Raw genomic sequence first — 26,027 nt, forward strand, 5'->3', positions numbered from 1 at the left:
AATCACCTATGACAAACTAAGACATGAAATTAACATCAACATAGTTAATTAACATAGTGATTTTCTGGGACCTTTAGAAGTTTCTGTTTTCTAAATTAATTCCCTCTGGTATGACTCCCATGATGTGTTAATTGCTGTGTCAACACATCTCTTTTTTGCCTCAGTACACCTGGGGGAAATAAAGTGGGTATATTTCTCTCTTTTAAAGACAAGATTGCTGTTTTATGCATTTCCTGTGAAGAAGGGAAAAGAAAAGAAAGAAAATCACCGTGAAATCCTTAAAAACTCACAAATCTATAAGTTTATTATAGCAAACAGTAACACTTCTTGGACTTGACATTAAGTCTCTTTCACAGTAATTTTCACTCAGGGGTATCTATGTTTATCTTCCCTGTAATCATTCCCCTTATTTTGTTTAATTCGTCCAAGTTTTATTCATGTATTTCTTTGCCTTGGACTCAATGCTTTCTTTTAGTTTTTATATTTTTATTTATTCAGCTCATACCTGTTTACATATAATACTGATTTTCTTCAATTTCTGTCTTCTTGCTAAGACTTTTCATTTGTCTTAAAGCAATATAAGTTATTGACTAATATGCCACGGTTGATATTGGGGCTGTTCATTACACAGATAGAAACATAATATCTGGAAAAAGAGATTATGATGCTACGGTTTTGATCAGCCCACAGTTTGACTACAGGGTTTTGTTAAAGGATCAGGCTCAAGAAAAGACAACCAATTGCCAGAATAGGGTAACAAAATATTATTCAAACCCAACATACAAAACTGTTACAATTACTGGGAATGTTTATCCTGGAATGAAGAAGACAAGAGACAAAAAAGGATACACCTTTTCAAATATTGAATATCAGTTAGGGTTATTCTATAAGTCTCTCAATAGGGAATTAACAATAATTTAAATTATTAAACATGGCAACTTTAAGCTAAAAAAAGAAGAAATCTCTAACAAACAAAACCATTCAAAACTAAACTAATTTTAAAAAGTGTTGATTGCCTACATGGTGGTAAGACCTGGGATACATTCCAGGAGGACAGAAAGAGGCAAAGATAAATAAGGTTTGCCATGTTGTTTAATGACTGAGTTGTTTGAAGAAGTAGTAAGTCTCCCATCATTTGATGTATTCAAGAGAAATCGTATGCCATAAGAGATACCTGAGTGATGTTTAATTTATAAGCTGTACAAGCTAGTTTAAGTTAAAGAACATATAGAAATATACTTCGTGTTTTGTAAACTCTAAATGCTCAATGAATGTTAAACAATATAATTTTTTATCATAGTTACCCCTAACTTCTAGTGTAAGATGATTTTGGCTTTATCACCTCAGGTCCTTTTGCCTAGAAGGCTATTTGAGCTGCCCTGGCTGATACTTACCCCCTTCTTTGGCCCAGAATGAACTTCTCTTAAAATGTAGAAATTAGTACCAATTGTTCTTCCTTTCCCTCTCTACTTCTCCTAGACATCGGAATGCTTCTGATTGTCTGTAGGATTAGGCAAATTCTTTCTAGACAAGATCTCAATTTTATTTATTTACCTAGTTAATTAACATGTCACTGCTATCTGATCGACTTGACTCCCCACTTTGGAGTCCATTTCAAACCCAGGAATGAAGGGAGAATTCCAAAACCTTTTCTACATTTTGTTTTAGGAGATTAGACATAATCTATGCCTTTTAAGAACTACTGACCTGTCACAGCAGACAAATATTTAGTGGGCAGGGTGATAAAGAGTGAGATGAAAGAAACTTTCTGTACATACAGGTATTCTTTTATGACTTAAAACTTATCTCCTGCAGTGATCAAACAACTGAAGAAAATTGTAAGAGAAATGCCACAATAATATCCTAGAGGGCCTTACCTCTTCGTGACCCTGACCCTTAGGCAATGCCATTGTATAAAACTGGATAGCTCAGAAAGAGCAAAAAAAAAAAAAAAATCAATACCAATCTCTCTCTAGTTGACTTTATCCAACTCATCTGACAGACTACCCTCCACTCCTTGTGGAGGGGGTTGGGTAGGATGGCACCGAGGAATGAAATTCATCTAACTTTGCAATCAACAAAAATCCTATTATTTGAAACAAGTATAGAAAAAACAGGATTTTTTATTATTGTTAGGAAATGAATCATATTCCATAACAGAAATCCATTATTATGAAGTGGAACTAATTTAGCTCTCGCACAATAAATAGAAAACTTTGTGGTACTGCTTGGGGTGCATTCAATTTTATGAACCTTTCTAGAAAAGTAAGAAAATGATTGATTAAATAGAATTTAGTTGAGTAGTTCCTTTCTCCTCAAGATGTTTTGATAAAGGAAGGTTAGTGAAACCAGAATCTTCAGGAAACAATTCATGTCGTAGGGAGTTGTACGGTAAGAAACCTAAACTGTGAAGAAATGGAGGGACTTCCCTGGTGGCGCAGTGATTAAGACTCTGTGCTCCCAATGCAGGGGGTCCATGTTCAATCCCTGGTCAGGGAACTAGACCACATGCATCCTGCCACTAAGAGTTCACATGCTGCCACTAAGAGTTCGCATGCTGCAACTAAGGAGCCCACCTGCTGCAACTAAGGAGCTGGTGAGCCGCAACTAAGACCTGGCGCAACAAAATAAATAAAAATAAATGAATAAATTAAAAAAAGAAATGGAGTAGGATATATTTAATTGTTCATTAGAATATAAAAGGAAAAATTGGGCAAGATATAATCTTTTTGATTCTTTGTTTTTAGCCACTTTCTCTGCTTTTACTTTGCTGAGGTCCAGGTCATGAAAAACTACATAAAATATTAAAGTACCAAAAGATTTTCTCATTTCAAAGAGGGATGAGCAATTTTTGGCATGAAATACAAAAGAATAATTCCCTGGGCTCTTCCAGGCCTCATCACGTTTCCAGATAATGTTGAGTGAAAATGGATAGCTAGAGTTATATTTTGAGGAATTTGAAAAGCAGCTTTGGTAGACAGAATTCCCAAGGTGTCCCCAAGATTCTCACCCCCAAGGACAAGATAATCTCTTCTATAATCTCTTGTAAAATTTGCTGCCCTTGAGTATGTGACGGGCCTCTGAACTGAATGGGATATCGCCCCATGAATTTGTTAAGTTTTATGGAAAAATAAATGATTGAAATATAATCAAGGTCTTTAATCACTTAACATTCAGTTAATTACAAGGGAGATTTTGCTTGAAGGGTCTGCTGTAATCACGTGAGCCTTAGTAGAAGGAGGTGCTACAGATGATCTCCTTCTGGCCTTGAAGAAGTAAGTTTGTGATGTAAGAGCCCACCTGACAAGTGCCTGGGGTGCCTCTGGGAACTGAGACTGGATCTTGACCAACAGCCAGCAAAAAAGTAGGGCCCGCAGTCATAAAGCCATAAAGAAATGAGTTCTGCCAAAACAAGTAATCTTGGAAAAAGACTCTGTGCCTCAGATCAGTCGCAGCAGTGGCCTACCCTTGATTTCAGCCTGGAAGACCCTGAGCAGAAAACTCACTTATACTATACTCTGACCCACAATTGCTTGTGCTTTCATCGCTCTTTACTTTCTGCTCTCTCTACTGGTTCATTTTTTATGATGAACATGTACCATTTTCACCATCACAGTAGAGTCCTCACTCTTAACAAAATGTATCCTTTAGAAATGCTTATGCTCTACTCTCTCAGTCATATCATAGGTCTTAACAGTCAATGGAAAGGAAAATTGTCAATGAACCCAAATAACTGAAGGCTGTAAATGTATCTGAAAGAGAAGATGCTTTTCAAGACAAGCAACAAGAAAGCAGATTTATACCAGGCTGAACAAAGATAAAAAGACACTAGGAACAAGCTCTTGTAAGGGAGGTTTATGATACGGGGCTGAACTATAAAGATAAGACTTTCAGATCAAGCATCATTTTAAAGGAAAATCAAGTTCCTCAAAATTAATTTTTTTAACAATACAGTACTCAATTCATTTATTCCCTGCTAGACTTTCCTATTAGCTAATAAATTAGTCTAAAACTCTACCACTACTCAAGTCTCATATTAATAATTAATAATTAATCATCCATAGATGATGTCTGTACCTACTTCTTTAATTGATTTATTCAAGTTAATTTAAATCTGCATAAATTGAATCAAATATTTGATTAGATTTTATTTTGTCACAGTAGGAATTGAGGATATCTTGGTTTATGAGTTAAATTAAGTCCATTTTCTTTTTATAGAGAGGGAGAGCCAGAACGAATAATAAGTAAATAATACTTTTCAGTTAGTGGTAAGATTTATGAGGAAAATAATATAATGGGACAGAAAAACAGTGGTGGAGACGTTACATAGAGCAGATAAGATGTGCTTCTCTGAGGATGTAATACTGGAAATGAGATGCGAAGAACCAGGCGTGGGGAAATCAGAGGGAAATAAGCCTGAGGGAAGAAAGTAAGCACAAAATTCCTGAGGCATTTTATTCCTATTTTTAACACATATTTCTTAAATATCCTACTGTGTGCTAGACATCATTATAGATGTCAGAACTGGACAAAGCAGACAAAAATCCCCCATGGAGCTTGCTCTCTTCTAGGATTTGATGAACAATAAGATAAATAAGCAAATGGTAGCATCCCAAGTGGTAATAAGTGCTATGGAAAAATCCAAAACTTGGAAGACAGATGTGTATTGTGTGTGTCAGGGGTAGATGGGGAAGAATGCATGCGTATTTATGTGAGAGGGAGCTATGGGGGGGGGGGTCTGGTATATCCCGTCATCACTGAGGAAGAAATTCAACTCAGTTTCACACATACAAAAAATGTCAAGCAGTTATTTGATGGATAAAAGTTGTCACATTATCAGATGAGAATGCCCCTATCATAAAGGGGAAACAGTGAAATGTGGCCATTTTTAAAACGTAGATTTTAGTTTTGACAAATTTTAACAGTATTTCATTTCTAAAATTTTTAAAAGCTTAAAAGAACAATAGAATTACCAGACAAAAAGTGTCTGTCAAGTAAAAATATTAAAATGAAGAAACATATAATTAATATACCTTATCTCTAAAAAATTTTTTACAGAACTATTTACTAGAAATGAATTTAATTTTTCTGTGGGCAAGTTATCAACTCTAGGTTTTTGTGCAGAACTGTAAATTTTTGATAATTTTAATGAATTAACTTAAGAATCATGGCATCGTTTCTAAGCCATATTTCAGTGACAATAATTTTTGGAACAAATTCAGTAACTAAGATAACACAAAATAAAAAAGAATTGGAAGAACATCTAGTGCTTTTATTTGAGGGCTTGTGGTGATATTTTCCCTAAGAAAGAAAAGATTTCATCAACTGTTACAAATGCCTAAGCAAGATATATGTTTTATAGGCACATGCAGTATAAGTCATGACCATCGAGGGAGGGGGAATTCTTTTTAACTTCTTGAATGTCCACTCTCACATTTTACCTCTAATATATATTGTTCTTCACAATAGTTAAAAGTATATGCTTTTCAAATATGTTCTATAATTTACTGCAAGTTGTGTAGTCCTGAAAAATTTACTTTCCTCCAATGAGCTTCATATTTCTCATTTATATAATCAGTAAAGCAATATTTTTCTAAATACTTTAAAAACATGTTGAACTCTGCATGGTATGTGAATACTAAGAAAAGTATTGCATCTGAAATTAAAACAATAAACCAACATGAGACTTTTTTTTTAAAAGAAATTTAAACACCCTGTATATTTTAAGCATTTCCTTTATCATGGCGACACAGATATAGATACGACAAAGTGTCTTTAGGGGCTTAAACTATAGTAGAAAGAATCAGATGCATTTAGAATTTGAGCACCTTTAAGTCTCACAGGTGCTTGGACAGAAATGGTAACATTTGGTGAAGAAAGTAAGGAGGGATCAACTTTGCCTGAGGGACCCAAGGAATTCTTTGGTGAGGGACATGAGTGACAGCCATATTAAAGAACAGGAAGAAATTAATAGAAATGCTCATGTAGGGCGGTGCCTTCTATGCAGAAGGAAGAATAACACAGCATCTTCAGTAGAAATTGCAATGAGTTTGGTGTGGTTGGAATGTAGCAGGTGAATGTGTGTGTGCGTATGGGTGTGTGTGTGTGTGTGTGTGTGTGTGTATGAAGGAGATGATAATAGAAAATATACCATTTGCTCTTTATCTTACTAGTGATAGGAGTCAGAAACAGATTAGGAGTGAGAGTAAAATAAACAGATTTAGGTTTCAACCAGTCACTCATAAAGTAAATGGATGAACATAAGGTGTGTGGCTCAGAAAATAGCCATTGCAGTGGTGGAAAAGAGTAACAAGGATGGTTGTAAGTCAACCCATGAAGAGGAGAAAGAGGGAAATTTTAATCCAAGTTCAGAAGGAATCAGTGATCAGGCTTCCCGTCCTATTCAGAAAGGGGAGTTCATGGTAATGGAAGCAGCATAAAAATAAGCCTAGATTTCTGCTTTAAGGAACTGGAGAGGAAGTAGGGCCTTATCCAGGAAGGAGAAAATGTGAGCAGGCACGCTTTGGTTGGGAGAAGACAAAGAATTCAGCTTTGGACATTTTGAGTGTGAAAAGACTAACACACACAAGTGAGAAATGTCTACAAGGCAGTAAACAATGTTCCTTGGTTGTGTCAACTTGGGCGCTAGTTGAGAGTTGATGAGACTAGGGAAGTGAGATGTTTAAAAAGAAGATGATAAATATTTACAAAAACAGGAGCATAATATTTACAGAAACAAACACCACTTATTTTTCTTTGAAATTTTCATGTTTGTATGGCAAAAACAGGAATATTTTAAACAATAAATTGAGGCGTATGCTTGGTTATATAAAACAAGGTATTGCTAATTTTATTTTTATTTTTTCTAAGAGTTATTCAAAAATTAACCACATGATGGTGCTATGCTACCAAATCATTTGATGTGAATTCACTCCCCTGCCATTTGAGATGTCAAAAAGAAAGTGAGTTTTAGTGACTAATGGGGCATAAATAAAATTGTCCAGTGAGACCAGTTGAGAGTTTAACCTATTTATTTAAAATTCTGGTGAAAAATAAAATATTTTATCTCTTCTGTTTTTAAGGAAAAAGAAAATAATTCACCTTGGATTCACTGTGATCACAGGTATGGTTATTTGAAATGAAATAATATTGCCAAGTAACAGCAAAATAGTAAGGATTTTTTTAATTCCAAAAAAAGTTTTACTTATTTTAAAATAAATAGGAAATCACTTTACCATTCTTTATTTTAAATAGATGTTATCATTACTTGTTAGTTCCAGATAGATATTCTATAGAAATAGTACAGAACTGGCTTAGAAATTATTCAAGACATTAAAATTGTTCTTTTGTACAATTTAAGTATTCATCCCACTATTTAATTGCCTAAATTTCTTAATCAGTAACAAGAAAACCACAGCGTGCCTGTAAATAAACATGTATTTTCTGTTCTTGAATGTTTTTAACTCATGTAACTTTATATTTATATCCAATAAGTATATATTTATTCTCACTTATCCAGTAGGAAATAAAAACTACTGACTAAAAATGTATTTCATTTAGCTTTTCACGTAAGAATGAAATTACTGAATTTAAAATATCTTATTCTCTTATTTTTAATGTAAACTATCACCTAATTTTTAGATGTGACAAAAATTGTTTTTAAGTTATATTACCCTGATTTTGTTATTGTTTCTATTGCTATAATACTTAACAACATATAGGGCACTTTTTATTTGTTCATTCTTTCCTCAGTGCAATAGGACACAAGTATAAAGTAAGAATAGTTTGTTTCTTTTTTTAAAAAAAAACCAATATCTTGTGCCTTGTAGAGATATATAAAGTTGCATAATGTTGTTCTGAATTCAAAGTGACACAGTGAAATGGCATTCTGTCACAGTGCTCATAAACTGAATCCAAGTTGAAGTTTAAAAGAAATAAAATAAAAATGCCTTTTTTTCATTCTTCTCAGTTCGTACAAACATGACCATCATTTTTATTCATGTACACCCTCCCTCCATGGAGAAAGAAGAGAGAGGGGGGCAATGGTAAAGGGAAAGTAAATAAAAATTTTGGAAATAAAACTATAATGAGAATATGTGCTTCAGAGAATATTAAGCATTTTCATTTATTTTTAAGTGAGCTTAAAAAAGAAAAATGCTCCGAAAACAAAGAATATCATTATATTCAAAAACAGACACATATTCAAATGTAGAGTATATATTTTTAGACTTTCTAGATGCATGTAATATACTTAAAAACATAATTTCTGTATTAATTTGGTTTTACATCAAAACTCTTCATTGCAATTCTATGCTGAGATATTGCAGGGAGAAGTTTCCAAAGAGTAATTTTAAGATCATTACGGAACCGAAATACTGCTGTTGATATTTACATACATATTTATGATTTTACATCTACTTCTTCTGGGACTCTGAATAAGTTCAAGATAAAGTCTTCTGAGAACTCTCTGAACATACGCATAAATAGCCCTATAATACAGTGTTTGCTCAAAAAAATCCAAAGAACTGTAGGCCAACAGGTACATGAAAAGATGCTCAACATCACTAATCATCAGAGAAATGTTAATCAAAACCACAATGAGACATCACCTCATATATGCTACATTGGCTATTATCAAAAAGACAAAAAATGAGTGTTGGAGAGGATGTGAGGAAAAAGGAGTCTTTGTGCACTGTTGGCGGAAGTTTAAATTGGTGTAGCTATTATGAAAAACAGTATGGAGGTTCCTCAGAAAGTTAAAAATAGAACTGCTGTATGATCCAGCAATTTCATTTCTGGGTATTTATCCAAAGAAAACAAAAAAACACTAACTTAAAAAGACATATGCAACCCATGTTCGTTGCAGCATTATTTACAATAGCCAAGATATGGAAGCAGGGCTTCCCTGGTGGCACAGTGGTTGAGAATCTGCCTGCCAATGCAGGGCACATGGGTTCGAGCCCTGGTCTGGGAAGTTCCCACATGCCACGGAGCAACTAGGCCCGTGAGCCACAACTACTGAGCCTGCGCGTCTGGAGCCTGTGCCCCGCAACAATAGAGGCCACGACAGTGAAAGGCCCGCGCACCGCGATGAAGAGTGGCCCCTGCTTGCCGCAACTGGAGAAAGCCCTCGCACAGAAACGAAGACCCAACACAGCCAAAAATAAATAAATAAATAAATAAAATTAAAAAAAAAAAGATATGGAAGCAACCCAAATGTCCGTTGAGAGATGAATGGATAAAGAAAATGTGGTATATACAGTCATCCTTTGGTATCCAGGGGAGACTGGCTCCAGGACCCCTGCAGATACCAAAATCCAAGCATGCTCAAATTCCTTATATAAAATGAAGTGGTATTTGCATATAACCTATGCACAGCCTTCTATATATTTTAAATATTCTCTAGATTACTTGTAATACCTAATACAAGTAAATGCTATGTAAATAGTTGCCAGTGTGCAGCAACTTCAAGTTTTGCCTTTTGGAACTTTCTGAAATTTTTTTTCCCCAATATTTTCCATCCACAGTTGATTGAATCCTTGGATGTGGAACCTGGAGATATAGAGATACAGAATAAAATCTTGCCACTTATGACAACATGGATTGACCTTGAAGGCATTATGCTAAGTGAAATAAGTCAGACAGGGAAAGACAAATATCATATGATTTCATTTATATATGAAATCTAAAACAAAAGACAAAAAAATACAAAAAAAAATAACAAGAAAAAAAACAGGCTCATAGATTACAGAGAATAGATTGGTGGTTGCCAGAAGTGGGGGTTGGGTGGTGGGTGAAATGAGTGAAGAGAGTCAACAGGTACAAACTTAACAGTTATAAAGTAAATAAGTCACGGGGATGTAAGATACTATATGGGGACTACAAGTTAATAATACTGTATTGCATATCTGAATGTTGCAAAAAGAGTAAATCTTAGAAATTCTCATCACAAGAAAAAATTTGTAACTATGTGTGGTGATGGATGTTAACTAGACCTATTGTGGTGATCTTCCGCAATATATAAAATTTTGAATTATTATGTTGCACCTGAAACTCATATAATTTTGTGTGTCAATTATACCACAATAAAAAATACAGAAGTTACATTATTTAAATTAATTTTGAGTTTTTCATGGGCTTTATTGAACAGAATATTTCCTCACTGTTTTATTTTTAGAAAAACATACCGTCATATTTATTCAAGTCATATATCTATATATGTATGTGAGCACGTGCACACACACACACACACACACACACATTTACTCAAAATAATATATACACCAGATATGTAGATAGGTAGGTAGGTAGATAGATAAATAGATAATTTCAAAATTTTGTTACAAAAATGTTCCCCTGAGTTATTTTTTAAAGATTTATAAATGTAGTCTGTAGGTTGCAATTTTCTTTTCCAGCAGAATAAGAGGTTAGCTGGTATTGATTGCCTCTGGTGTCTCCTTATTTAGAGAGTAAAACAAATTAGAATGCTAAAAACAAATCTATTCAAATGTTTGATGTAACTTACCCGATGTTAAGAATATTGATAAAAATGTGCTTGGGCCGTTCCTTTAAAATCTAGCCAGAATCTCACCATTTCTCACAATTTTCATTGCTATAAAGATCAGGGACCATATCTCCATCATTGGTTTCCTGGATTAATTCTATAGTCTCTTAACGGGTGTATTTCTGTCCTTACTCCCTAGTCATTATTCGCCTCAGAAAAGTCAGCGTATCCTGGCTTTACCAAGGGTAATGGTAATTTAGATAGAAATTTGCCACGGTCTTCTCGTATCATGATTTAATTCAAGTCCTTTGCCTGGCCTGCAAGGATCTCCATGATGGGACATTCGTCGGCATATTTGACCTCATCTCCAGCTATGGGCCCCTCCATTCACTGTACTCAGTCCCACTGGCCTCCTTGCCCGGTACACTCCCATTTCAGGGATTTTGCAATTGCTGCTCAATCTTTCTGGAACACACATCACTCAGCTACCATATGGCTCATCTTTTGCGTCCTTCAGGTCTCTGCTGAAATTTCATCCTAACAGAGAAGTCTTTTCTGACTGCCTCACTGTAGGATAGCCACCACCCTCTAAATTGCTTATTTTTACCCTGCTTTGTGTTTTTCAAACTTAAATTTAACACTGACAGTGCTTTTAAATTTACTTATTGTCTAACTTCCCCAGTTGAACAGTAGCTGCTTGAGCAGAGTGAATGTGTCTGTTTCCTTCACTGCCCCCCAGAGTCCAGAATGGGTTAGGATTTAGTGGTTGTCGCATCAATGTTCGGTGAATGAAGGAGTGAATTTTAGTTATGGACCCTGAGCTTTATTTAGATAACAAATTGGAAGCCAACAAAATGGGCAACGGTTATTTATCCACTGCAGGAGGAAAAATATATGTATTTATAAACATACATATATATATATTTACTTCGAGATATACTTTCCAGACTATTTTATACATTATGTAAATCCATTTTAATAAAGGTATGCTATAATTTCACAAATCTCACTTTTAATCTAGTTAAAAACTAGAAAATTTTCAAAAAAATAAACAAAATGAATACAAAATAAATAAGACTCTTTCACTCTTTATGACATCTCCATACACTAAAAAGGCAGAAGATATATTCTTCTTGCTTTAGTGATTATGCATCATAAGTATTTACAAAAAGTTGGTTTATATAACTAAGTCATTACTTTCAATGATTAATCCACTTTGACATAGTAATATAAAGGTCTATAGTTAGCACACTACTCCCTTTTCAATTGTGTTAAAAAGTAAAAAAGAATGTTATACATTTTCCCAGATTGACACTTAGACATTGATTATTTATTGGCATAGATGATAAATAAGTATAAATCAATACAAAATATAAAATCCTATGTGTAAATATAAAATACATTCATTGTATCTCTGTAAATATAAATTAATATAAATATATATATTATACACAATGTAACTCTTTTGTACCTCAATTTTACTTTGTAAATATATTTACTTTCAAACTTAAGTTTTATGAATCATTGATATAAAATATTTTCTATTATTTCTCATATTACTAAGAGAATTTATATTTGTTTAATATGAATTAATATCTTTACACCTTTTAAGCATTGTTATATATTGAGATCATTTAAAAAAAAATTGTGACAAGATTTTAAGGGATTTGTTACTGAATAGAATAAAGAAAAACAAGCAAAACCACAACAAAATAATAATGGAATAAAAATTTGACACAAATTTTTTTTTCTAGGTATACTCTGAAAATTTAGCATAAATGAAAAATTTTGCTGAATGGGACCATGTGATTAAATTAATTTCTAGACAAAGCACAATTTTCTTGCAATAGTAGGAATTAAAAGATGATAAATCATCTATATGAAAACTGTTTCTTTTCAGGATTATTTTTATTACCACATATGTTGTTTCTTTGATAAAATTCAGAGTTCCTGAACAAATATGGAAATAGCAGCATGATTAATGGGACTGACTGTAAAAATACTTCTTGCAGGTCAAAATAATCACAAGTATCAAAATTAAATGTGTATGGTATACTGCCTTTTGGGATAAATAGAGTGCAATTTGCTATAATAGAGAGAGGGGAAAACTGTACTAAATTAAATGAAGTTCACTTTTTTGCCTGTGCTGTATTATTGGAAATTCCTATAACTTACCTCATTGTTACAGAAATAATCTACACACCCCAAATACAGTCATGATTTTTCTCTTTCTCACATTTACATTCTCCTTCATGCCCCTACCTGACAAAAAACAAACTACATACACTGAGATAAGGATTCATTTCCAATATTTTGAATTTTGCTCTCCATCTTCTTTTATATAAAACAATTTAACATTACTCGAGGGCTTCCCACCGCATTCCACCTCTCTGTCCCCTCCCTCCTTCTCGTTAATTTTTTCTGTTCACTTCCCTTGTCATAGCCCCTCAGACCCAGCGCTACCCATTCTCATTTCGTCCACTTGCCAGTAGCAGCTCTCGCCCATATCAGAATTCTTCCAGTCTGAGGTCCAGGCTCACAAACAATGTGTGAATTAGATATTTATATTCTCAGAAAAGTAATAAAAGGGGCAAGACCAAGCCTGGTGTGCATAGAGTTTACTTCTAGATCTCATTTTTAAATTAACCTTTTCGTCTGAGTTGATAACATTAAAAAGTTAAATTAAAATTTGACTCTGGTAAGAATTTTTTAAGGATTTAAGCAAATTAATAGGCCTAATTGTTTCAACATAAAATATATACCTGGTGAATCACAGAATAAAAGTGTCTCTGGGAGTGAATACTTCATAGTCACCTGGTCTTTTTTTAATTTAAAATATTGCTCATTGAAGGAAAATTAAAATTTCTGTCATTTTCAAGTTTTAGTCTTTCTGTTCATTCATTTTTATTGGGTAATCTACTTTGAAAAACGTGTCTATGGGGCTTCCCTGGTGGTGCAGTGGTTGAGAATCTGCCTGCCGATGCAGGGGACGCGGGTTCGAGCCCTGGTCTGGGAGGATCCCACGTGGCGCGGAGCAGCTGGGCCCGTGAGCCACAGCTACTGAGCCTGCGCGTCTGGAGCCTGTGCTCCGCAACAAGAGAGGCCACGATAGTGAGAGGCCCGCACACCGCCATGAAGAGTGGCCCCCACTTGCCGCAACTAGAGAAAGCCCTCGCACAGAAACGAAGACACAACACAGCCATAAATAAATAAATAAATAAATAAAAATTAAAAAAAAAACAAAAAACGTGTCTATGTACCTTTTTCAATTTGAGGACTCCTTCTTGTGTATTCTCATCTGTGACGATGTCAAACAAATTTCCCCCATCTCCTGGAACAACACTGTATTCAATTTCCGCATTTTGTCCAAAATCAGGGTCCACAGCTCTTATTCTTCCAATAGCTGAGCCAATAGGGGAAGACTCAGGAACTTTCAGGTGGAAAATGCCTGATAAGATATATATAATTTTTGTACACAGTTGAGTTAGTAAAGTACATAATAAGATTACCAGCCTTGAAAATATAGTCTACAGAAAATAAATCAACTCTAAAACATAATAGTGCAAAATTGAAAGGCAATTTGCTGTCCAGTTAAAGATTATAATTAGGAGTAATAATTTCACTTTTCACTTAGATTCTGTTGTAGCATTTCAAGTGGTCATTATAAATAGTAGAAAGTGTTAAATTAAAATTACTGTGAAGAAATAGTTTACATACTAGCACCATCTAAGTGTAACCAGTATCAAATGTGAAGGTGGGAATACTCATGAAATAAACGGATACTAATGCAAAAGAATCCAGGATACAAGACATAGATTAAAAAGATACATAGATAGATGATAGATAGATAGATAGAAGACAGATATTTAGATATTTATAGAAAAATAAGGCTGTGTGTCCTAACATACATAAATATAAAACATATATGTAAATGAATATAATAATAGATGAACTATTTCCTCAATAAGTATAAATCATTAAACTAAAAATTACTTGTAAAATGATAAGTGTATATATATATTTATATCTATGTATTAAATATATGTACATATATTTAATCTATAATAGATTTAAGTATAGTATACTACAGACTAATATTCAACTTATACTTAGTAAATTTTTAGTAGATTCCCTTCCAGGTACTTTTACACACGTTTAAAGTCAGGATATAAAATTCTATCTCCCAATTTTTTAACGTTAAGGAAAAGAGAAAAGTAAAATGCTTATTGTTTACCACCAGGTGGAGCACCAACATTACTATAAATTTGACAGAGTCAGAAAAACCTATAAAAATCTCTATCTATATAAAATATAATAGAATCAAGAAAAATTATGGTATCCCACAAAAATGAAAATATATACATTGTTTAAAAGAGTTTACAAAATCTTGTAAGGTATAATGTGAAGAAAAAAATATGGGCTATTTTACTGATATCTCACCAATATAAATATTAATAGGTTAAACAACAATCTGTTTAAATCAAAAAAAAGGAAAGAAAGAAAATAGGAGGAAATGAAAATGCTAAAGCAAAACTAAACACAAAAATATGAAGTTTAAATTAATATTGACACCAGTTTAAGCTTCTGTTAGTAGATTTTGGTTTCTACTTTCCCGTGAGTAAAGCAACCAGGGTAATTAATTTGATTTGAAATTCTAGTTACATTTATAGCAATTAAATTAGGAAGGTTTTAATATGTTTTTTGGATGTTGAAGTTCATTCAACAAGCTACATTACAGTATTACAATTGTTTCCTTTGAGATATGAGAAAAAATATTCATTCACATTTTATGGAGATTCTGCCAAATAGCCTATTCTTTATTCCCAGTTATTTTTAGAGGTCTATTGTTGTTTCACAACCGGTTACAAAATTTTCCAATTTCATTAGCCCAGGAAGCACTTAAATCTTGCCATCTGCTTTTCTAACCCCCGCCCCAAAAAAGGATATCTACTTTTTGCACCTATAATGTTAAAATCAGCCTTATTTATATCCATCCAATCGACATTACCTCAAAGGGACATATAATATATTTAGTCTTGAGAGAGCTAAGTATTTACCTAAAATTGTTTGTTTCCATGTAATAGACAGAAAGTACATTTTACAGTGGTATAAAATACTTGCTTAATTAGTTAACTTAATAGTTAATTAACATTATAGCTGCCTTCAAACAAGATATGAGAAATCTCTCTAAAAGAGAAAATGTAAATGTTAAATAAATAAATAGATACCAAATAAAAATACTTCAAGTGGCAACAACGGAGTGTTATGTAGACATTATAGAATAATTTTGGTTGAAGAATTCATATTTATCTATCAAACTAGCAACTTTTCGTAGACTGTAATTATGCTTCATTAGGCTTTATTCCCTAAACACTTAAGAGAGTGGCTATCCTATAGAGTTGTCCAATGTTTGTGAACTTAAAGCAGGGTTTGAATTTGAGACAACACGAGCAAAGAAAAAGAATAAAATTATGGGTTACATTGTATACTCATTGCCTCCAAAAAGGGTAAAGACAGATATCTAAGGGGAATTTGTCTGAGTTCAAAGAGCCATGATTAGTAAGCAGGACATAATGTGGCTTTTGCAACCTAGTTTCTATAGAGCATGTGTTGCACAATAGCCATATTAAACCCTGATCCTATTGAAGCACTCCTGAGATATTAGCAAACAGAAGGATGCCTGAATTCCTGTTTAACGTGGCAAGAAAGCATGTGGCACAGTTATATAAAGTTGTACTAAATTTCTCAGTAACAAATTCCAAAGAAAAAGGACAAGGCATAGAACATGTGAAGTAGTTTTTATTTCCTTTTTTCTTCCTTTCTTAGCACCTATGTTTTACCGGAAATGTGTCTACAACCTTTGTGTCTCATTGTGTGATTGTGATATTGAAATGAAGAAACACCAAAAGCCTTGAATCTATAGTGTGATCTGTCATGGTCTAATCTAACAGTACATCAGTAAGTGTTAGGAAAGTTCTTGAATTTTTCCAAATAGAGCATTGGAGGTCTATGTTGGAAAATAAATGCTCCTCTAACAGGATATTTAGTTAGGAAACATGACTAAAAATTACTGAAGACATAGCTGGCAGAGATTTGAGAGAGATAGGGAGCTGTCAAGTGTAGTGGATTTCAAGTTAAAAACATGGCCAAGCAGTGCATGATGGTGATGGTGTTGCATCACTGGGGAAAGGGGAGGGTTGAATGGAATCTTTAGGAAAATATGGGCATCTAACTTAAAAGCTTGGAAAATTTCTGCTTACTTTATCCAAGCTATTCAGGGGGAGCAACTTTAGGTTACATGTTAGGTTTATGAGTTTGCTTTTCATTTGAACATTTAAAAGTAAAAATAATAGAATCAAAAAATCAAGGGAAATCATCTAGTCTGGTGACATCACTTAGGCTTATGGTTAGTGAAGGTGAAGAGTTTAGCCAGAATTGAGACCTTTCAATGTCAGAAAAAAATTTAAACTCTGAGAGGCTAGCTAAAGGACATCAGATAATACAGAGTATAGATGAAAGACTATATGCCTTTTCAAGACTATAGGCTGAGATATGACTTTTATGTTTTATAAAAGAACATTTTATGAGGCTAATAACAATAAATGTGAAGACAGCCATACTTTGCAATCCTCTATCAATATAAGTTAAATAGCAGTTTTAGAAAAAGTTGTCAGCATATAGTTTGCCTGCAAAATTCATAACTATCTAACAGCATTGGAAAACTTGTCATTAAATTGAAATATCAGTCTTGTCCTAAAAAGATGGACTTAATAGCATTCCACTAACATGCCCTACTAAAATTCAGATATAATAGAAGTAAAACAGTGTTTTCCACTTACATCTGTTTTCTACATTGAAGTTTTAGTGTACATAAAACAAACACATACAGAGCACTGAATTTTCTGTTCTTTGCATAACAGATATACATTGTAGTAAGGTGGAAGATGCATTCATTAAGACAAGCATTTCTCAGTAGAACATTGTAGTTGGTAATAAAGTCTACAGAACATGGAACAAGTCAGAGAAACTATGCATTAGTCTTGTCAGATTGTTTAGGTTCTGTCATTTTATTTCCAATGGCTTGACATTTTATCATTTCTAGAAACTCAACAGCAATAAAGCTAGGGTCATTAAGATTAATTCAAAACTGAAGTAAATCTTCACCTGTGCCAAAGTTGGATCGCTTATGATGTACTATGTAATTACACTGCCATCATTTTCTGGGCATCCTACTTTTGACACATATGAAACATCTTAATGGCACTACCTCTACAACACACATTAAGATAGAAGACAGGTGACAAGAAATTATTCACAGAGTCAATAAGAATATATACTTACATAGTTATCAAATATGCATGCGAGGCTTAACAAAAAATAACCGTGTTCCCATAGAAAAGGAGAAAGCTGCATGTAGTGAACTAAGGTAGAATTATAGTGATCAAATTCTCTAGCTTCTTACAGATAATGTGCCCTGTTAATTCCAAAGGTAAAAGTATCTGTTACTTAATTATAGGCTAAGTGGGCATCCTCTAAGTGACTAACGCTACTCAAAAAATTATACTTTGATTATTAGAACTTGCACCGCGTGTGTGTGTGTGTGCATGTGTGCACATTCATTAATACCTAAGGACAAAGGATATATATTTCCCTTCCTTTTTCTTTGAGAAAATTTCCAAGTATTGATGAAAACACCAAGAGATATATATTTACTTAACAAAATACAAATTAATATGTTACAGTTTAATCAGAAATAAATATTATAGGACCTGAATAAATACATTAAATGAATGAATGAATTATACAGTACTGTGACAACATACAGCCATAAGAATAGAAAATAAAAAGAAGGTGGAATAATCCATTACAAATTCTCTTTTGAAATACATTTTATTTTATGCTTATAGTAATAACTTATCTAAAGTTACTGAAAAACAATACATAAGAAATCAATGTTCAGCTGCACATAAAACGTATCTATATGTAATAAATAACTAAGTTGGAGGTAATTAGGCCTAAGTAGAAATTATTTCAAATTGATAAGAATGTTGAACATTTTTAAGAACTTGAAAGCATATACTTGAGACCACTTAAGGAGATGATTACTTGAAATATTACATTTACATTTCAACTTTAGAAAATAGAGAGGAGAATCAAGATGGCAGAGTAGAAAGGACTTAAACTCATCTCATCGTTTGGGCACACCAAAAATACAACTACTTACAGAGCAACTATCTATGAGAACAACCTAAAGTCTTACAGAAAAGATTTTCTGCAACTAAAGATATAAAGAAGGGACCACGACAAGATGGGTAGAAGGGGAGGAGATGGGTTATACTCAAGACCTACACCCCCAGGATGATAACTGGCAAACAGGAGGGAAATTACAACCACAGAGTTTGAAAATGGAAACACAGCATTCCAAAACCTATGTGAAACAGCAGAAGCAGTTCTAAGTGGGAAGATTATAATGATATAGGCCTACCTCAGAAAACAAGAAAAATCTCAAATAACCAATGTAACTTTACACCTAAAGGAATGAGAAAAAGAAGAATAAGCAAAACTTAAAGTTACTAGAAGGAAGAAAATAGCACAGAGCCAAGAAGAAATAAAGGAAATAGAGGCTAAAAAAAAAAAAAAAAAAATAGAAAAGATCAATGAAGCTAAGATTTAGTTCTTCGAAAAGATAAATAAAATTGATAAACCTCTAGCCAGACACATCAAGAAAAAAAGAAATTAAAATGAATAAAAACAAAAATGAAACAGGAGAAATTACAACTGACACCACAGAAATACAAAGGATCATAAGAGATAATGACAAAAAATTATATGCCAAAAAATTGGACAATCTAGAAGAAATGAATACATTCCTAGAAGCACTGCATTCTTCCAAGACTGAATCAGAAAAAAATAGAAAATCTGAACAGACCAATTACTAGTAATGACGTTTAATCAGTAAACAAAAAACTCCCAATAAACAAAAGTCCAGGACCAGGCAGCTTCACAAGTGGATTTTAACAAACATTTAAAGAAGTTAACACCTATTTGTCTCAAACTATTCCAAAAAATTGAAGAGGAAGGGGCTCTTCCAAACTCATTCTGTGAGGCCAGCATCAATTTACAGGACTGGATCCCTGATTAACATAGATGCAAAAGTCCTCAACAAAACATTGGCAAGCCAAATTAAACAATACATTAAAAGGTTCATACACCATGACCAAGTGGAATTTATACCAGGAATGCAAGTATGGTTCTAAATCCACAAATCAATCAACGTGATGCATCACATTATCCAATGTGATGCATCACATTATCATAGGATAAAAATCGTATGGTCATCTCAATACATGCAGAAAAAGCTTTTGACAAAATTCAACATTCACTTATGATAAAAACTATTAACAAAGTGGGTGTAAAGGAAGCATATCTCAACATAACAAAAGCTATATATGGCAAACCCACAGCCAACATCATAGTCAATGGTAAAAAGGTGAAAGCATTTCCTCTAACATCAGATACAAGACCAGGATGCCCACTCTCACCACTTTTATTCAACATAGTATTGGAAGTCCTAGCCACAGCAATCTGACAAGAAAAATAAGTAAAAGAAACCCAAATTAGAAAGGAAGACATAAAACTGTTATTCTTTTCAGACGACATGATCTTATACATAGAAAATCCTGAAGACTCCACCAGAAAAAAAAAAATAAACTGTTAGAACTAATAAATTAATCCAGTAAAGATGTAGGATCCCAAATTAATTTACATAAACTTGTTGCATTTCTACATACTAATAATAACTGTTGGAAGAAAAATTAAGGAAACAATCCTCTGTACAATTCAATCAAAAAGAATAAAATACCTAGAAATAAGTATAACCAAGGAGGTGAAAACCTGTACTCTGAAAACTAAAAGACATTGATAAAAGAAATTGAAAACTTATAAACAAATGGAAAGATATACCATGCTCATGGATTAGAAGAATTAATATTGTTAAATATTCTACCCAAGGCAATCTACAGATTTAATGTAATCTTATTAAAATACAAATAGCATTTTTCACAGAACTGGAACAAATAATCCTAAAATTTGTATGGAACCACAAAAGACCACTAATAGCAAAAGAAATCTTGAGAAAGAAGAACAAAGCTGGAAGTATCATGCTCATGGATTTCAAACTTTACTACAAAGCTATGGTAATGAAAACAGTATGGTACTGTTAGGTCAATGGTATTGTTAGATCAGTAGATCAATGGAACAGAATAGAGACTCCCCAGAAATAAACCCATGCACTTATGGTAAATTAATCTACAACAAAGGAGACAAGAATATCCAGTGGGGGAAAGATCACCTCTTCAATAAATGGTGCTGGGAAAACTAGACAGGTACATGAAAAATAATGAAACTGGACCACTTTCTCACATGATATACAAAAATAGATTCAAAATGGATTAAAGACTTAAATTTAAGACCTGAAACCACAAAATTACTAGAGGAAAACATAGGTGTGTGCTCTTTGAAATCTATCTTAGCAATATTTCTTTGGATTTGTCTCCTCCAGCAAGGGAAACAAAAACAAAAATAAGCAGATGGGACTATTAAAAAATTTTAAAAAACACTTCTGAATTGAAGATATTTCCAAATGATATATCCAGTAAAGGGTTAATACCCAAAATACCTGAAGAACTCATAAACTCAAAAAAAAAAAAAATTTAATAATAGGCATAGGACCTGAAAAGACATTCTTCCGAAGAAGTACAGATGACCAACAGGCACGTGAAAAGATGCTCAACAACTCTAATCATTAGGGAAATAAATATCAAAACCATGAGATATTGTCCCACACCTGTCTGAATGGTTATCATCAAAAAGCCAAAAAATAAGTGTTGATGATCCAGCAATTTCAATTCTGGATATATACCCAAAGAAAACAAAAACACTAATTCAAAAAGATATATGCACCCATATGTTAATTGCAACATTAGTTACAATAGCCAAGAAATTAAAGCAACCTAAATGAACATCAAGAGATGAATGGATAAAGAAGATGCGGTACATATATACAATGGAATATCACTCAGCCATAAAAAGAATGAAATCCTGCCATTTGCTACAACATGGATGGATCTAGAGGGTATTATACTAAGTAAAATTAGTCAGACAGAAAAAGACAAATATCATATGATCTCACTTATATTTGGTATTTAAAAAACAAAATAGAAAAAACAAAAACAGACTCATAGATGCAGAGAAAAACAATGGGTGGTTTCCAGAGGGGAAGAAGGTGGTGGGGATGGGCAAAATAGGTGAAGGGAATTCAGAGGTGTATACTTCCAGTTATAAAATAAATAAACACAGTGTCATATTGCACAGAGTAGGGAATATCATCAATGGTACTGTCATGGCTTTGTATAGATGTATAAAGGATAGATGGTCAATAGATTTACTGTAGTGATCTTTTAGTGATGAATTTAAATGTCAAATCACTATGCTGTAGACCTGAAACTAACATAATATTGTATGTCAAATATATGTCAATTTATAGAAGTGAACTATTTTTTGATACATGCTACAAAATGGATTAACCTTTAAAGATACTGTGCTAAGTTAAACAAGCTAGTTATAAAAGATTACATATTGTATTACTCCATTTTATGGAGTGTACAGATAGGCAAATCTACAGAGACAGAAAGTAGATAAAATTATGCATGGGAGTGGAGGATGCAATTGAGAGGAACTGGGGAATAACTGCTCATGGGTATGTGGTTTCTTTTTGGAGTGATAAAAATATTCTAGAATTAGATAGTAGAGATGGTTGCACAACTTTTTGTCTATAGTAAAAAGCACCGAATTGTACACTTTTAAAAAACAAAAAAATAAGTAAAAAAAACTTCATAAACAAAAACAAATAAATAAATAAAATTTAGAAAATAAATGCATATTACTATAAAACTGTTGATTCAGTGATTGAAGTCAGACAGTAAATTGTTCAAATAGTGATCTTGTGTATATGTGTGTGTGTGTGATTTACCATCTAATTACAGAGAAGTAAAATGTTGCTTTATAAATATTTTAGTGTTTTAATTACTTAAGCAAGTATAATAGCACACAAAATGATCTTGCCTTATCTATAGGAAATAAAAAGGTAATAAAAGCAAAAACCATATCTCATATGACCTTGTCTCATATTTCACAGAAAAAAAATAATATCATCGAGGGGATAACTCAGCTTCCTGAACTTTTAGACTCTCCCACATCATGTTACCATTAGTCTAAAAATGTACAACATGCAAGATGTAATAAAACCCTTTTTTTTCCCTTTGTCTCCCACTGTTCCTTTAGACTTTCTTCATTGCCAGTACGCTTTGCCTTCTCTGCTCATCTTCAAATAGTAGTCTTATGTTGACTGAATTACCAAAATCTAGATCTGGAAATCAGAAATTTCCAGTATATCATATTAATTAGTGTTTTGATCCATATGCAAAATTAAGACTTCTCCTGTCTGTCAGTCCACCCCCAAGCCAAACTGGGCCAGTGCAGATGCGGCTTCAGTTTGGAAATGGACGGCTTGACAGGCTTTCCCTGTCTCGTCATTCACTTGCCAGTATTGAAAATTCCAACCAAACCAATTCCAAACGAACTATGAAACAAAAACCCATTTATATTACTTAATGATTGTCAGAATAAAAAGTGTTCCTGATTCTCAAAAATATGTATTTTTAATATATGTGATTTATATAACCACTACTTCCATTACATAGTAAACATGATGTAGATCTTGGCAAGAGTGCACAACGTTTCAAGTGCATCAATAACCTTCCGTTGTACATTCATTTTATGGAGTACATTGAATATTCCCTTAAAACCTCCATTAATCATGGAAACCTTTCTTTTGTCCTTGTCTATGAAATTTCTGACCCACCTAACAAAACATAGTAGATGGATAATTCTCATTGATATTGCCCGATAATTTCACAAAAATGGGCCACATCTGAGGTTTTATTATAAATTATAAATATATTCAACATCTTACAGACTAGGCCTGAAAAATGTTTGAAATTCAAATTCACCTGGGAATACTTATTTAACCGAAAGTTTGATTTTTTACAGATTTTTTTGAAACATTGTGAGACTAGTCTAGAAAATAAACTTAACCAAAATTAATTTTTTCAATAGCACCAAGTTCATTGATCTACAAATTTTATTTCTAAATATTCATATGTTAATGCATTAATGTATGTATACAATGGTTTAAATTTTCATTAATTGACTGTATTTTATAATTGAACACTACATATCTCTTCCCTATCTTGTTGCTTATGCCTAAAAGCTTTCATTTTCCCACTGCTCCTCATCCCCCTTTACATAAATTCTATTCTTCATTCTTTCAAGGACAACTTCAAGTCATTTTTTGATGAAATTTTTTCTTGTTTTTGCACTTCCATTTTTTCATGATTCGTTAAATAATACATTATGTTTTTTCAATGGTCTAAAATATTTTGGTACACATTTGCTGTTCCACTGGCTAACTCTTCTTAGAGGTTTCAGAAATCAATATTGATATTAATTCCTTCTACGTCCTTTCAGATCTGCTCTGTAATGATTTGGTGCCCATCTTACACATTTGTATATCATTGTGTGCATAAGTCTATCATTCATTTTACTTCAAATAGTATAATTGTTCATTATACACAGAGCTGCTTGAGGGAAGAGTTTAATTTTTTTATCCCCTTTATACATACAAAAAATGATATAGCCATTTTTGCATTTACTTTTCTATAAAACTAGCAATCCATGAAACATAATTCATTAAAGGATATAATTTATTGTGTCCAATATTTGTTAATAAGATAGATATGTGCAAAATATGTTGTTTCCATGGTTTTAGTATTATTTATATCATGTTTAACTCTCATAAATACTGTATAAGTCTAATTTCTTTGCCTATATAAATGCTAAGACCAATAATAAGGCAAATATGAAATAGATTTAAACCATGTGACATAAATGAGAATTTAGGATACCTTCACAACTGTGGTTAAAAATATACACCATTGTCAGAAATATAAGTATTAAAGGTTTGAGGTGGTGATTTTTAAGGTTCTCCTTATACATTTGTTCATTCACCCTCCTGGATTTTCTTACATTCAAAATTAAAGAATTATGCCCTCTTTAATCTGATTAATTCCATCCATGCCTCAAGTTTCATTTGTCACTTCTATCATTAAATGTCTCTTGGAAATGTTTTTTTGACTCTGACTTCTCTTTGAGGCTCCCTATATTTTCAGCCATCATTTGTTCATTTCCACTCAAATTTCAGCATATCAACAGAAAAACCATCTCCTACTTAAATAATTTCTTCACATGCTCTTTATCTTACTTATCTCTGAATCCAATAGATCACAAAGTCCTTTGCATTCTGCTGCTGTGTATTTCTCAATTCTGGCTCTGTTTGTTTATTCCAAACAACTGCCCTGGGTTTGTGCCACATCTTCTCTCTATTTCAGTGTTTACCAACTTAACAAAGTTATTTTTTAAACATATCGATTTACGATATTGCCTCTCTACAAAAAAGCACACACATACATACATAAATACATGTGTATAATTCAGGATTACGGTGCTCTGCAACCAACCTTCTCTCTTTCAGTCTGTTAAATTCTTACTATACGTTTCTTCTTAAATGCTATATCCTTCATATTTCCTAATAATCCCAGCTAGATCTAATAACTGTATCCTATTTATGCCAATAATTATTCTGATCATATTCCTATTATGGAATTTTACTGTGGTTGTAATATATTTATACATATAGATATTTGTCTTATAGAGTGCACTGTTGACTGAGAAAAGTAAAGATAGTATTATTCAATTCATATCTCTTAAGAATCAAGAACAAGTATGAATAAATACATATATTTGATTGTGTAAAAGTGGCAGGAATGTTTTTTAACATCTTTATTGGAGTATAATTGCTTTACAATGGTGTGTTAGTTTCTGCTTTATAACGAAGTGAATCAGTTATACATACACATATATCCCCATATCTCTTCCATCTTGCGTCTCCCTCCCTCCCACCCTCCCTATCCCACCCCTCTAGGTGGTCAAAAAGCGCCAAACTGATCTCCCTGTGCTGTGCAGCTGCTTCCCACTAGCTAGCTATTTTACACATGGTAGAGTATATATGTCCATGCCACTCTCTCACTTTTTCCCAGCTTACCCTTCCCCCTCCCCATATCCTCAAGTCCATTCTCTAGTAGGTCTGTGTCTTTATTCCCATCTTGCCCCTAGGCTCTTCATGACCTTTTTTTTTTTTTCTTAGATTCCATATATATGTGTTAGCATACAGTATTTGTTTTTCTCTTCCTGACTTACTTCACTCTGTATGACAGTCTCTAGATCCATCCACATCACTACAAATAACTCAATTTCGTTTCTTTTTATGGCTGAGTAATATTCCATTGTATATATGTGCCACATCTTCTTTATCCATTCACCTGTTGATGGACACTTAGGTGGCTTC

At 33.1% G+C, this 26,027-nt stretch overlaps 1 protein-coding gene across 1 annotated transcript in view; it reads right to left on the minus strand.

Moving 5' to 3' along the window:
• CDH12 (cadherin 12) overlaps nucleotides 1-26,027 on the minus strand; it is a 415,721-nt gene that overhangs the window by 46,271 nt on the left and 343,423 nt on the right. Inside the window, exon 6 of the mRNA XM_068535175.1 lies at nucleotides 13,765-13,952. Coding sequence (XP_068391276.1) covers nucleotides 13,765-13,952 — 188 coding nt within the window. The remainder of the gene's footprint in view (nucleotides 1-13,764; nucleotides 13,953-26,027) is intronic.

Source organism: Eschrichtius robustus, chromosome 2, assembly GCF_028021215.1.
Source record: "Eschrichtius robustus isolate mEscRob2 chromosome 2, mEscRob2.pri, whole genome shotgun sequence".
NCBI classification, from domain to species: domain Eukaryota; kingdom Metazoa; phylum Chordata; class Mammalia; order Artiodactyla; family Eschrichtiidae; genus Eschrichtius; species Eschrichtius robustus.